At 31.1% G+C, this 13319-nt stretch overlaps 1 protein-coding gene across 1 annotated transcript; it reads right to left on the bottom strand.

The window, feature by feature from the left end:
- Positions 1–598: 598 nt before the first annotated feature.
- On the bottom strand, positions 599–5665 carry LOC126664475 (double-stranded RNA-binding protein 2). Its single transcript, XM_050356869.2, has 3 exons — positions 5226–5665; positions 2550–2769; positions 599–1886 (listed from the first exon to the last, which is right to left on the bottom strand). Exons 1-3 carry the CDS (start codon positions 5469–5471, stop codon positions 934–936), a joined length of 1419 nt encoding a protein of 472 aa, XP_050212826.1. The 5' UTR covers positions 5472–5665; the 3' UTR covers positions 599–933.
- Positions 5666–13319: the final 7654 nt, after the last annotated feature.

Raw genomic sequence — 13319 nt, 5'->3', positions numbered from 1 at the left:
TGTTAAGATAAATTAGAGTACTACTTAAAATAAACTATTATGTTAAAATAATTGTATAGAGTACTAATTAAAATGTACTACTTTAACTATCTAATGATTACTATTTTAATTATTTTTTTACTCGTAAAGAATTCTAAATAAGATAAACTATTTCAATGAACTACTATTTTAATTTTTACATTATATTTTCTATTAAAATTTTCTATAATTATAAAATTTGAGTATCAATTAATTTTTTTGAAAGATTAAAACAGACATTTAGAGTATTTAATAAGATAAACTATTCCAAATTAACTATTATTTCAATTTTATTTGATAATTTGATGAGTCACATTACGGGCCACGTGTGAAACACGTAAAGCGACACTAGTGTTGTTAAAAAGTCGTGTTATTGTAATATAAGTTCAATTATATAATTAAATTTGAGACTCTTGTAACCAAATTTCATCATCTTCCGGACATAAAAAAATTTATTGAGTTCGTTCATATGATTATGATTCTAATCGGAATCTAAACTAGAAATTTCCTAATGAAATTGGAAATCATTCGTATCTCAGGCAAAAGACAAACACATATTATAAATTGAGATGATCAAAACTTCAGGAAAATTTACTTGCCACTAATCAAACTAAGGCCCTAAACTCAGTTTAAACAAAAACATCTGCAACATCAATCTTTTTTGTAGCCCATAAATCTGCAACATCAATCTACACCATGCTAATATAGGCATAACTCCTGAATTTAAAAAGATTAGGCACTGCCCTTGCTAATTTTAACCTGCCTGCAGTAAATGTAACTTCTAAGAAAACAAAATGAGAAGCAGTAAAAAAAAGGATGAAATGGGAACACTCATAATAAAGTTGAGACATGACACTGAAACAAAAGTGAGTCGAGCATAAAACTCATCACGCCCAACTATGATCCCAGCCATTTTCAGATTCCGAGTCGTTCCAAGATCTGTATCATCCCCGATTCTAGTAAATTTGTTTTACTTGAGCTCCCGGTTTCTACTAGTTGAGCTGCAGATTTAATTGGATCGGCAACAGGAACAGAAATTGGTTGATCTTCTTCCGTAATGCTTACAGACTCTTCTACTTTAACCACCACATTATCTTCTTGAACAGCCTTCGAAGTCGGAGAATCTACTTCCCGAGCAGCTGGAATATCTCCTTCAACAGTCGGAGGATCTTCCAGAACAGCTGGCTGCTCTTTTCGAATGGTAGGAGAATCTTCTTTTCCAACACTAAGACTATCTTTTCGAACATTTACAGAATCTTCTTTCGGAACTGATAGTGGAGCTGCATATACCGGACACGTTTGCCTAATGGTGACCGGTGGAGGTTGTTGAGGTAGTCCTCGCATCACCTGAGGAGGTATTGACGGTGGCTGACGTTGCGGTGCGGCAAATACAGGCGTTACACTTCTTATTCTAACGGGTTGAGCCATGCCATGGCAATGTGCGCTAAATTGTCGGATAGGGACGTAAGGAGCTGCTCCTACTGCAGGGAATTTCTGAGCATGAGATGCCCAAAGGTCTAGTGGAGGTTGTTGTGGCGGCGGCAAAATTCTCTCGTTAGTGGTGGTTGATGTTGGTTTGGCTGGCATAGATCTATCAGGTATTGTTGTTGAGGTAGGTCTATTTCGAGTTGTTCTTGAGCAAATAAAGGGGAGGATTTTAGATGTAGTAGCAGGTGCAGGCTGTGGACTTGTTGGCCTAGGGCTATGCATTTGGAACTTTCTAGAAAACGGTATAGGGGAATTGGGAGAATTTGCTATTATCATCTTCTCCTTCCGACGGTAATTCAACAAGGCCCGGGCTATTGTTATTTGTTCTAATTCATCATTGTTTTCTGGTACAGATGAAGAACTCGCATCTTCTTTTGCCACTGGCCAAGAAAAGAAAAGAAACAGAAAGATACATTCAGATAATTTACAACACCAGTTGTGTTACATGCATTACAAGTAGCAACAAGGAAACATTGCCTATAATAGTTAAAGAGCAGCTATTGATAACTTTAAAAGACAATATACAGACTCAGCAGCCTTGACAAAAAAATAATACATAAACTTATGTGCAAAATACCAAGTAGCAAATTGCAATTCAAAATCATAATTAGCACAACCGTGGAACACCCATTAGTACAGATCTTATGATTGGGTCATACTAAGAGAGTGCAAAAACCAAACCAAAAAAAATAACTAAACCGACAAATTTGGTTCTGTTTTGGTTTGATTTTATAAAAAATCGGTTTTACATAGAATTTTTTTATTCAAGTTTCGGTGCAAACCCAACCGTTTAAAATTGGGCACTTGAGTATTTTCTCAGCTTATGTATTTTCTCAGCTAATGTATTTTCTCGAGGGTATTACATAAAAATTATTTAACAGTCATTTGCAGTTTAATAAGAAACACATGTTTGATGAAAGTATCACAACACAACTTAGAATACAGACATTCGTAGCAGTTTTTTAAGGATGAAAGTATCACAACTTAGAATACAGACATTCGTAGCAGTTTTTTAAGGATGAACAAGTTGACAGGAAACTCACATTGCTTTAGAGATGACCAAGCTGCCATAGCTGCATTCTTCTCGGCTTGTTTCTTATTCTTGGCGGGTTCACCTGTGAAAGTAATTCCAGCCAATTCTACAACCCCAGTAAAAACAGGCTGGTGCCCCAAACCTGACCTGAATGTTTTATACTGTGGCAATGGAGCAGCAACTCTTTGTGCAATTTCCTGTAGAAGGTTCTTGTATACCCCAGTTTCATCCTGACAACATAGAAACTTATCTTCATTAAACCATGAAATTAGCAAATTAAGGATAATAGCTGTATTTATGTTTATTTTCTACACCAAAATAACATAGGATTGAGGATTCACAAGGAACAGTCAGGACATTAATGTCTGGAGGAAATGTCTTTTTTTAACATTCTAAAGACACTATATTTTTTCATGAAAAAAAAATTGTATCGGTAAGTATCAAAAAAGCCAATTGAGGGTGGAAATTCAGCATGTAGCATATGCTGCATAAACCAAACATAAATGTGAGATAAAGTACATAAACCGCTGTGAAGTTGTAAAGCAATCAGATAATAGCAGCTTCAATAACCAAGCGAAAGTAAAAACTCATTTCAGCAGCAATAAAAATCTGAAGTTCTACCAATTCTGAACTAAGATGCAAGGAAACTTCATTCGAGTCTTCTTGTTTTGGAAACATTTTAGAAATTCTCTATTTCAAAAACAAAATTCTTTTATAACATTGAAAATTTCAAAAACACGGTTTCTCTGTTACCATTTTCAGGGTTTAGTGTTTTCTTTCCATACAACCTAGGTTCTGGATAGTGGATGATGAAGTCTTTCACAGAATATAATCCTGTCTTCAAGACCATTTCTGAAAATTAACCTTCAAAGTAATAAGGCTTATGGGAATTACCTAGAACAGATTGAAGTTTAATTAAACCCAATTAAGCAAAAAGCCTAATCTGCACCCACCAATAGCGATCTGCTTTTTTCATGGCAGTGTGTCCAATTTCAAACAACTGCAAGCTTTGCAACATGAAGACCGGCACAGCCATACTCGCATGATAAACAGTTTACAGCTCTTTAATCAAATTAACCACTCATACAATATGTTAAGAGCTTTTCAGGAGTATAGGATGTACTTAGTAGCATGGGCTAATAAGCTAATGGCTTGGACAGGTGTTGTAGCCACCAGTTGATTGAAAAAAAAGCTCAAAAGTCCTGGGCATATACTAGCTTGAGGCCTTTCCCAACCAACAAATAATTAAGCTAAATAATTTTTTTTTCACAATGTGGGCAAATGGGTAGGCTGGCTGCAATTAAGAATTTCAAGCACCTGAGCAGGGTAAAAGTAACTCAATTTACTTTACTGCTGGGTTTCTTTGTTTTTAAACAACTTATAAACGCTATATGTGACCTATAGAAACCTTATTTAACCATCAGTATATCTGAATTCCATCATTTTGGTCTTATAGAAAATCACCAGCAAACCATTCCTAATGGATAATGACTAAAAGATTGAATATCTGATAGGATTGCAATTAGAAAGTGCAAGAAAATGAAGATAATAAGGAATGCGGCAGCCCAATCAGCTAAGAGAATTCTGCCAACTACACAGTGAGTAATCTTTATGATAAGTAGATGGCACCAAAAGTCCTTAAAAAGATTTGATCATAATCCCATGCTCACAAAAGGATTAGCACATGAAGATATTAACTCCCTTGAATTCAATAGATGCATTTTGAAATCAATGAAGTGATATACTAGTATTGTACAGATGAGTCGAAAAGGATTAGCACATGAAGATATTAACTCTCTTGGTGCATATTATTGCCTGCCTCTACTGACTCCCTGATATTATTATGCATCTAGATATGTATAAATAAATACAATCCAGATTTCACGCATTTGATAAAGCTTATACAAATATTTATGATATCACAAGTTCTACCTAAATCTTTTACCACATAGGAATTAATATCACAAACAATTTTTAGTTAGAACCAAATTACCATTTTCTTTAATAAAAAATTTACAAAGAAAACACGTAGCTAAGAGATAAATAGAACAATTCAGATTCTTTTATTTTCTTCCGTTTTCTCAGCAACCAATCAGGGTCAACAAACAACACAGAAATAAACCAAGTACTATTAGAATACTCGTTTTTTTTTAAATAGTGACCAAAATACCCTCCGTTCTCTAAACAAAAACCACACATCACAGAAGCTTCCCACCCTTCCCGCAGTTTTATGGGCATACTTTTTTTAAACTAATTAAAAAGAAATGAGCACGCCGGCGATCATCGAAAACGCTGCGTCGCGCAGGACAACGCAATTAAAACCTGCAGCGGCGCACGTTAGCACCACCTCCAACTTAAAAAAACATTTATTTCCTAAAAGGACAGAACAGCACACACCGCGCACGGCACGGCAATCAAAGACAAAGTTACAGAGGTAGGGGCATTTCGGTAAATTCAAAAGGCGAATTCTGCCGTTAAAGAAAGCAACAAATATTATGCGTGCGCGAGTAACCATAACAAACACAAAAAGAAAAGTAACGCTCACGGCGTAAGTTAGCAAGAACTAGAAAATGTTTGAATTTATTTATTTATTAATGCAATTAATTACACATCAAGATTTAACATAAACAGAGTCAAATGCGATGAATTAGTAGAAAAAGAAGAGTAAAAAATTAGGCTAACATACGAGAATGCGAGCGGCGAGGGAGTGAGAAGGACCGCGATTGGAGAGGGAGAAGAGAGCGACTTCGGCGGCGGAGTGTTCAGCTTGACGGAGAGTAGAACAGTATTGAGGACATTCGAAGATCTCGCCGTTAAAGTTGACGGTAGCTTTAAATCTTGGAGCGTGATCAGGTCCTTCTCTTATGCATGTATATGACGGCAAGTTAAAGCAGCTTCTCTGCGCCAGCTCTTGCAGCTGGTTCTTATACATTTTTTTTAACTTATATATCCCTCTCCAATTTTACAAGTTTACTTGACTTAGCTTCAATGGAGAAATGGATCGGGTTGGACCTTCGAAATCGGGTCTCCGGTCGGATCAATTTTTTTTAGTTTTAGGGTTTTGTTGTTTTGTTTGGATTGGAGAGAGAAAGGGGGAAGAAGAAGACGGAAGTGAAAGAGAAGACTAGAGTAAAAGCGAGTGATGAAGGACATATTAGTAATTTCAACTAAGTATTTATTTATTATGTTGTTTTAAAAATATAAAAAGAAAAAATTAATTAAAAGGATTAAAATAATGAATGGGAATTTATTAATGCTTTATTGCTGGGAGTCAACTGAACGTCAGGCTGCATGGATGTGATCTTTCCTCTAGATTTTGTTTTACTTATAATTAAATTAAGCTACGGTTTGGATTGAATAAAGTTTAGATGAAAAGCCTCTTTGGTTGAACAGTTTCTTATAGCTGGTGGCTGTTAGCTGTTACTGATAGCTGATAGCTGATAGACCACGAGTGTTTGGTGAAATTCAATTAGTTATAATTATTTATATATAAAATGACTATAAAGGACATAATTTTTATTTTATTTATTAAATTATGAATATATTATATCATATATTATTTAATAAAAATATTAATAATTATTTTTTTTATAAAAAACAATATTTAGTTGAAATTTATTTAAAAAATTTGTTAGTTGTTTTAATATAAATAAAATAATTTTATATAATTTATAAATGATTAGAGTATTTAAAAATAATTTAAATAAATTTATATATTAAAAAATGATATATTCTAGTAGGGGTAATTGTGTCTAAATAATTAAAAATATTGAAACAGCTATCAGCTGTTGGCAAAAAGCTCCAAATGGAGCTTTTCAAACAGCAGCTGTTGGAGGTTAAAAAAGCTCCAAAAACTCTAAAAACAATTCTCACTAAACACTTTAGTGGAACTTTTAGAAAAGCAAAAGCTAAAAGCTCCACCAAAAAGCTGAACCAAACACCCTTATTTATATTAATCCTCTAATTTCTTTTCGAATATTCACATTAAAAATGGAATGATTATTTAATTAGTTTTAATTTATATATTTTATTTATTTATAGATAAAATAAATGAAGAAGAGGGTTCAAATATTTAAAAAAAATTATAAACATAAAATTGGTAAATATTTTAATCTTTAAATTGAAACGATTAAAAGTTTGAGGGTGTAAATGTTATTTTTAAAAAATTTAAAAATTTATTTGGACTTTTTACCTTTCATTCGCCAAGGTGGCATATGTGTGGCATGCCTTGTCAGCGCCATATATGTGCCACATATGCAAAATCAATTTAAAATTGAGACTTGGATAAAATTGAAACAAAATCATGCATTTCAGGATAAATTGGATAAAATTGAAAGTTTGGACTTTTGTGAAACTTTCTTCAAAGGTTTGGCCTTTTTTGGGAATTTGGCCTTTTTAAAATAGTTTCGAAAACACCTTTTTTCGAAACACAACATACAACAAACATATATCACATATACATTTATGTAATTAAATCAGTCAAATTTTAAGCGGTTTTGATACCACTGTTGGATTTCCTGGGTTCATACACAATAAAAAAATTAAAAAATTTATTCAGAATTCAAAATAAGATCTATATAATTTAATTAGATTGACATATTTGTATATTAAAACTAATCGAATGACGAATATCACAACAGTTTTGTAGGAAGAAAAAAAAGTGGTTCACTTCGGTGACATCTTACTCCGAGCTTTTAGTATATTTTGCGAATCAAAATGTCTCCAAAAGAATACCTCATATATAAGTATCTACATGAGCATACTTATTTCAAAATAAATGCTTGTGTGCTAGCTCTTTTTACTATTCTAAATAATTTCAAACATTGTGTATTTTAATGAAATAATTGGTTTTGTTTTTCAACATATAAAAATAAAATAGATTAAACCCTATTAATTAATGAGTGTATTCATAGACATACAACCCTATTAGGATTTAGTTATAAAAATGTGCTTCAAACCATTTGAAAAAATCTGTTTTTTATTTTTTTTGGTAGCTCATCCGGTTTCCAGGACTTCGCCCTGGCTAATGTGGATTCGACCCACGTTGCATACATGGCATGGTGGGTGAGTCTGCCAGTGGGAATTTTCTGCATTCACAAGACTCGAACCTGAGACCTTATTTAAACGATATTAAACCGCTTACCACTTGCACCGACCCCCATTGATAAAAACTCTGTTTTTTATAATTTCTTTAAGATATATCAAAACCCTATTTGATATATATATTTAGTTTTACCAAAATATTATCTTCTAAAAATAATAATATAAGATAACACTAATGTCATAAAATGAATTTATATTTAAATTAATAATTATATAATTAAAATAACTTTTATCTTAAATAACAATAATTCATTAAGTGTGTGTGTGTGTGTATATATAAATTAAATAACAAAATTCACTACTAGAAAACAGTCAATTAGTGACGGATTTTAGCTACTAAAGGAATTTAGCGACGGATTTTATACTTTTAGTGACTGAAAGATTCTTCGCTAAAAACAGAATCTCTAGTAGTGATCCGCAATTGGGACCATAAGTAATAAGTGGTCTCTAACAAGATATTATAACTATCTAAGTCATATAAATATCGATAATCTGACTTAACCTTTAACATTGAATATTTTATTTCTTTTGTCTCACAATATGCAAATTGAATATAAGAGATAGTATTATCATCCTTATATTATTCAATGATTCATTTTCTGATTTCAAATAGACTGAAAATAATAACTATTTATCAATTTTTTTAGCATGGTCATAATTTTTTTTCGGTCTATCTTTTTAAGAATGGATGTTCTACTCAAATAAATGAGAAACAAATTCCTTTTTAGTCATTCACATTTTTCATATAGCTACTTTCATATTCAATGACAAATTATATCATTATCCTATTAAAGACAATATTAGAATGTATCAAAATATTGGATAGTTATGCAGAAATCTATGATAATTTCAAGGCCAAATAACCAAAAAAGACGAAACCTTTGAAAAAAGTTTCACAAAAGGTCAAATCTTTCAATTTTATCCAATTTGTTCTGAAACACATGATTTCATTTCAATTTTATCCAAACCTCAATTGGCACATGCTTGTGTTTATGTGCATGCCACATAATGTGCCACCATATCTATTAGTAGGTTAAAAGTCCATATAAGTTCTTATTTTTTAAAAAAAAATTACACTTTTAAATTTTAAATCATTTCAACTTAATTTTTTTTCAAATTTTAAAAAATATTATAAATAATCAATATTATAATTAAAATTAATTTTAAATTTTTTTAAAATAATTAAAATCCGCCGTTTGTCTTTTCCGACCGTTCCACCTCTAACATCATTTTTTGGCCGGCTCCCCCGTTTTCCAACCGTCCCACTATTTTCCGACCGCCTCCTTCGTTTTCCGTATTCAAAACTCGATTAAACTAAACAAACTAATTCAAAAAATTAAAATTTTATGCGCTAATTTTTTTAAATTTAATTTTTTTCTCGGAAAGCGTAGGAGCGGCTGGCGAGGGGGAGCAGCTGCTCCTCCTTTTCTAAGGAGCAGCAGCTCCTCACCTAAGGAACTGCTCCTCCTCCGACGAGGAGCAGCAGCTCCTCGCTTGAGCAGATGTTGTTCCTTGTTGGAGGAGTCTCCTTGAAAAAAGAATTATTTTTTTTTAAAAAAAATTATCAGAAAAAAATTCTTATGCGACGGGAATGAGACAATTATTTAATTAGTTTTAATTTACATATTTTATTTATTTATGGATAAAATAAATGAAAAAGAGGGTAAAAATGTTTAAAAAATTTCATAAACATAAAATTGGTAAATATGTAAAAATTAAGTTGAAACGATTTAAACTTTGAGGGTGTAAATGTTATTTTTAAAAATTAAGAATTTATTTAGAATTTTTACCTTGCATTCGCAGAGGTGGCATATTTGTGGCATGCCTCGTCAGCGCCATGTATGTGCCATATATGCAAAATCAATTAAAAATTGAGAGTTGGAAAAAATCGAAACGAAATTATGCGTTTTAGGACAAATTAGATAAAATTAGTATTCTCATGATGATTCATTTAATGCATCATTTCTCAAATATCACTTATGATTTGACGTAATATCCCATATATATGATCAATAAAATAAACCACCAGTTAATATCATACTAGTATTAATGTACTAATCAAACTATGGGTAATTTGAATATAACTTTTTATTAAATCTAAAAGTTGTACTATCAAATCACGTGCTTGATAACTTTAAAAAGACCAATGAGCTATAGCTCAAATGGTATAAGCGCTAAGCAGCAAACTGCTAGGTCGTGGGTTCGATTCCTCCCACAAGCGCTCCCCCTCCCCAATTATCAAAAATAACTTTAAAAAGAACTATTCATTCAAGTAATTTATGATAATATAAAATGATAATGAAAATGCCTATTTATTAATAATAAAAAAATAAAAAAATTAATATATGATCCAACATGAGTAACTTAGTGCATATCACCAACATAATATTATATTTTACCATTTCTTATCAAGAGATTGAAGAAAGAAGAATGGTTGTAGCTCTCTATTTAATGTGTTTTTTTTGCCTTTGCTCTCTTGACCATATATGTCTTTCCGATGAAACTTTAAGATTGGCAATGCATTTGATCAGATGCTTCCAACCCTTCGAGAAAGACACTCCAAATATTTATCCGTCCACATGAAGATAGTTTTCCATACAGTTTCTTCAATTAATGTAATTGGGTCCATCAAAAAAAAGTTTAAGAGTAATGAAAAAAATTGGTTGCCATTATTTAATCGAAGAAATTTAACAATTAAGTACAAATAAGAGCACTGAACTTTAGTACCAATTGAAATCCCGATAGAAATCCTAGGGAGGGGGTGAATAGGTTAAAAATAAGAAATTAAAACTTCTTTAGATTTTAGAATAAAAAAGTATAAAAAGGTACAAAAATGACTCTAATGTTGTCATTCAGGAGCAAATATCACTCAAATGATGTCATAGAGGCGCAAAAAAAAATTTAGTGTTTCCATTGAGCTGCAGAAATGATCCTAATGTTGTTACTGAGGCGCAACAATGACTCTAATGTTATCACCAAGGTGCAAAAATGATCCTAATGTCTTGAAAACTAAATTTAGATCCCTCCGTTAAACAGGGTTAAATTTTACCGTTACATTGAGGATCATTTTTGCACCTTTCAAATAATTAGTGCATTTTCTTTTTGTCTCGATGCCATCATTAGGGTCGTTTTTGTCTCTATCTGCGGATCTATATTTAAAACTAGTGGGGTTTTAACCTCAATTATAAATTTATTTTGTAAATATTATTTCAATTAAATAATTTTGTTAATTTATCGTCACCCAAAGTAATCATCACCCAACTGAACTGGGTTCATCTTCTCCGATTAACCCAGTTCAACTGGGTTCATCCCAGTTCTCAACTTAATTTTTCCTATTTGGAAAGAATAGATCATTCTTTCCAATTTTAAAACTAGGTTCGTCCCAATTGTCCACTCAGTTCTTCCCATGTGAAGAATGGTAGCTGGAAAAAAATTTCTAGCAGCGGCGTTGATAGGGGCAGCTGGAAAAAAATTGAGTCGGCCGAAAAACGGTGTCGGTGGTGGAAATCGGAGGACCATGATAAAAATATTAAGAAACAATTGAATTATTTTAAGTAAAGTTATTTAGATATAATCTTGTTGTTTTTTTAATTAGATTTTAAAAGTTAAATTGAAACGATTAAAAATTTGAAGGTGTAAATATTTTTTTAAAAAAATTTAAAAATTTATTTACATTTTCCACCTATTAATTGTCATGATAACATATGAGTGACATATCTCGTCAGCACCACACATGCGTCCATATGCAAAATCCATTGCCAATTGAGAGTTAGACATTATTAAAGTGAAATTCTGCGTTTTAATTTAAGACAAATTAGATGAAATTGGAAGTTTCAGGTTTTTGTAACTTTCATAATATCACGTGATAAGAACTACTGTCACGTGCCTAGTGTAACGGAAGAATTTTGTAAAATAATTATAGAAATAATTGGTTGATTTTATGGTAAATGGTAAGTAATTATGAGTTGAATTCTAAGTGGTGGCGTCCACACCAATAGACATAGTGCACACTTTAATAAAAATGATGATTTTTGGTAATAATGTTGCAGTCAGAAGAGAACACCATGGGGGAATCTCCAATACACATGATGCTAGATTACACACTTAGCCCCAAAATCATTATGAACAATAGTAAATTGGGTATCATTTGTCAAGGGTATTTTAGTAAGTTCGATATATAGAATTGAACACTAGACTTCATTATCATGGACAAGGTAAGTGGGGAGCAAAAACTTTTTTGTTTTTGTTTTTTTAATCTCCAAAATTGATGAAGTTTGACTATTATTATTATGACATATAAATAAAAATGTGCCACCAAACCTAAAAGAGTATTAGTAATACTTTTGACAATTTAGAAGCATATAAGTCCACAAATGAAGATGGGAAAGATAAATAAATCTGCAACTTTGAATAATTACATGCCATTCCAACATAATTTGGTATTTTGGCATTAATTGGAGAAGAATACATGAGGTAATTTGCTTCAGTTTTTTTTTCTCATATTTATTTTTTATATAATTGAAAAAAGAAAAATGTTTGTAGAAAAAATCTATCCCACGATCTAACAGATTGATACTCAGCGTTTGTACCATTTGAACTATAAGTCATTGGTTTTTGCTCATATTTTTGTTTTCATATTTTGCATCATTATAGATGGATAATTGTGCAACTTAGCTTCCCAAAGCAAATCAATATTACTTGTTGCTCATGTTCACTTTTGTACAGTTAGGAAATAGAGGAAAATTGCCACCAAAATTAAATCAATAAAAAAATTTATGAAAAATGCATCTAAATGTATAGTTTATATAAATGAGTAGCCCATCTCATAAATGTGAGATTTTAAATTTAATTATTTTTATCGAATTGTGCGTCCAGTTTAAACATTATAAAACCAATTTTATAAATTTTACAAATATTTCATCTAATCAAACCAAACCGCTCAGTTCAATAAATTTTTCTTTGTTTAATTCAGTTTTTTAATTTGGTTTTCCCAAAAATGAGCTAAAATTTGGTTACTTTTAAAACTGAACTAAAAGCTAAAAAAAAAAAGAATGTATAATCAATAACCGAACAAAACCAAACTCATCAATACAATTTGGTTCGATTTTTGTATACTCCTACTCGACACCCATACTTAAAAGAATTTATTTTCTAAGTACTACTAAAAACTAATTACTTAATTTGTTTTAAATAATTACAGGAGTACTTAACTTTGATGAAGCAATATGACAGAAGGTCAATGTGAAAGAAAACTCTAATCCAACAGTTATAGCCGTACATATTTTGAAGATCTAATTCAGTCATTTCTGAAATTTTGGGTGAGTCTAATTGTAGCTTTTTCTTAAAGCAATTCTTGTCACCTTTTGAAAATACATTGAAAAATAATGAAAAAAAGACAACTAAATAGTTTGGATTAATTATTTTTTATAATTCATTAATTTAAATAAATTAAAAATTATGATTCAACTTAAAAAGGATTACCATTTGAATTGAAGAAATACAATCTAACTAATTTAAGATAATTAAATATTATAACAGTCATTACACATGAAAAATGAATTTAAATTTTCTCATTTAGAAGGTAAACTTTTCAATAAAAATTATGCAGAACAATACATTTTCAAATTACATAAATTCTCATAAATTTTTTTTCTTTTGAAAATTAATTTTTATCTTT

The sequence above is a fragment of the Mercurialis annua genome, linkage group LG1-X, assembly GCF_937616625.2.
Source record: "Mercurialis annua linkage group LG1-X, ddMerAnnu1.2, whole genome shotgun sequence".
Lineage (NCBI taxonomy): Eukaryota > Viridiplantae > Streptophyta > Magnoliopsida > Malpighiales > Euphorbiaceae > Mercurialis > Mercurialis annua.
This window is presented reverse-complemented; position numbering and strand designations above follow the sequence as displayed.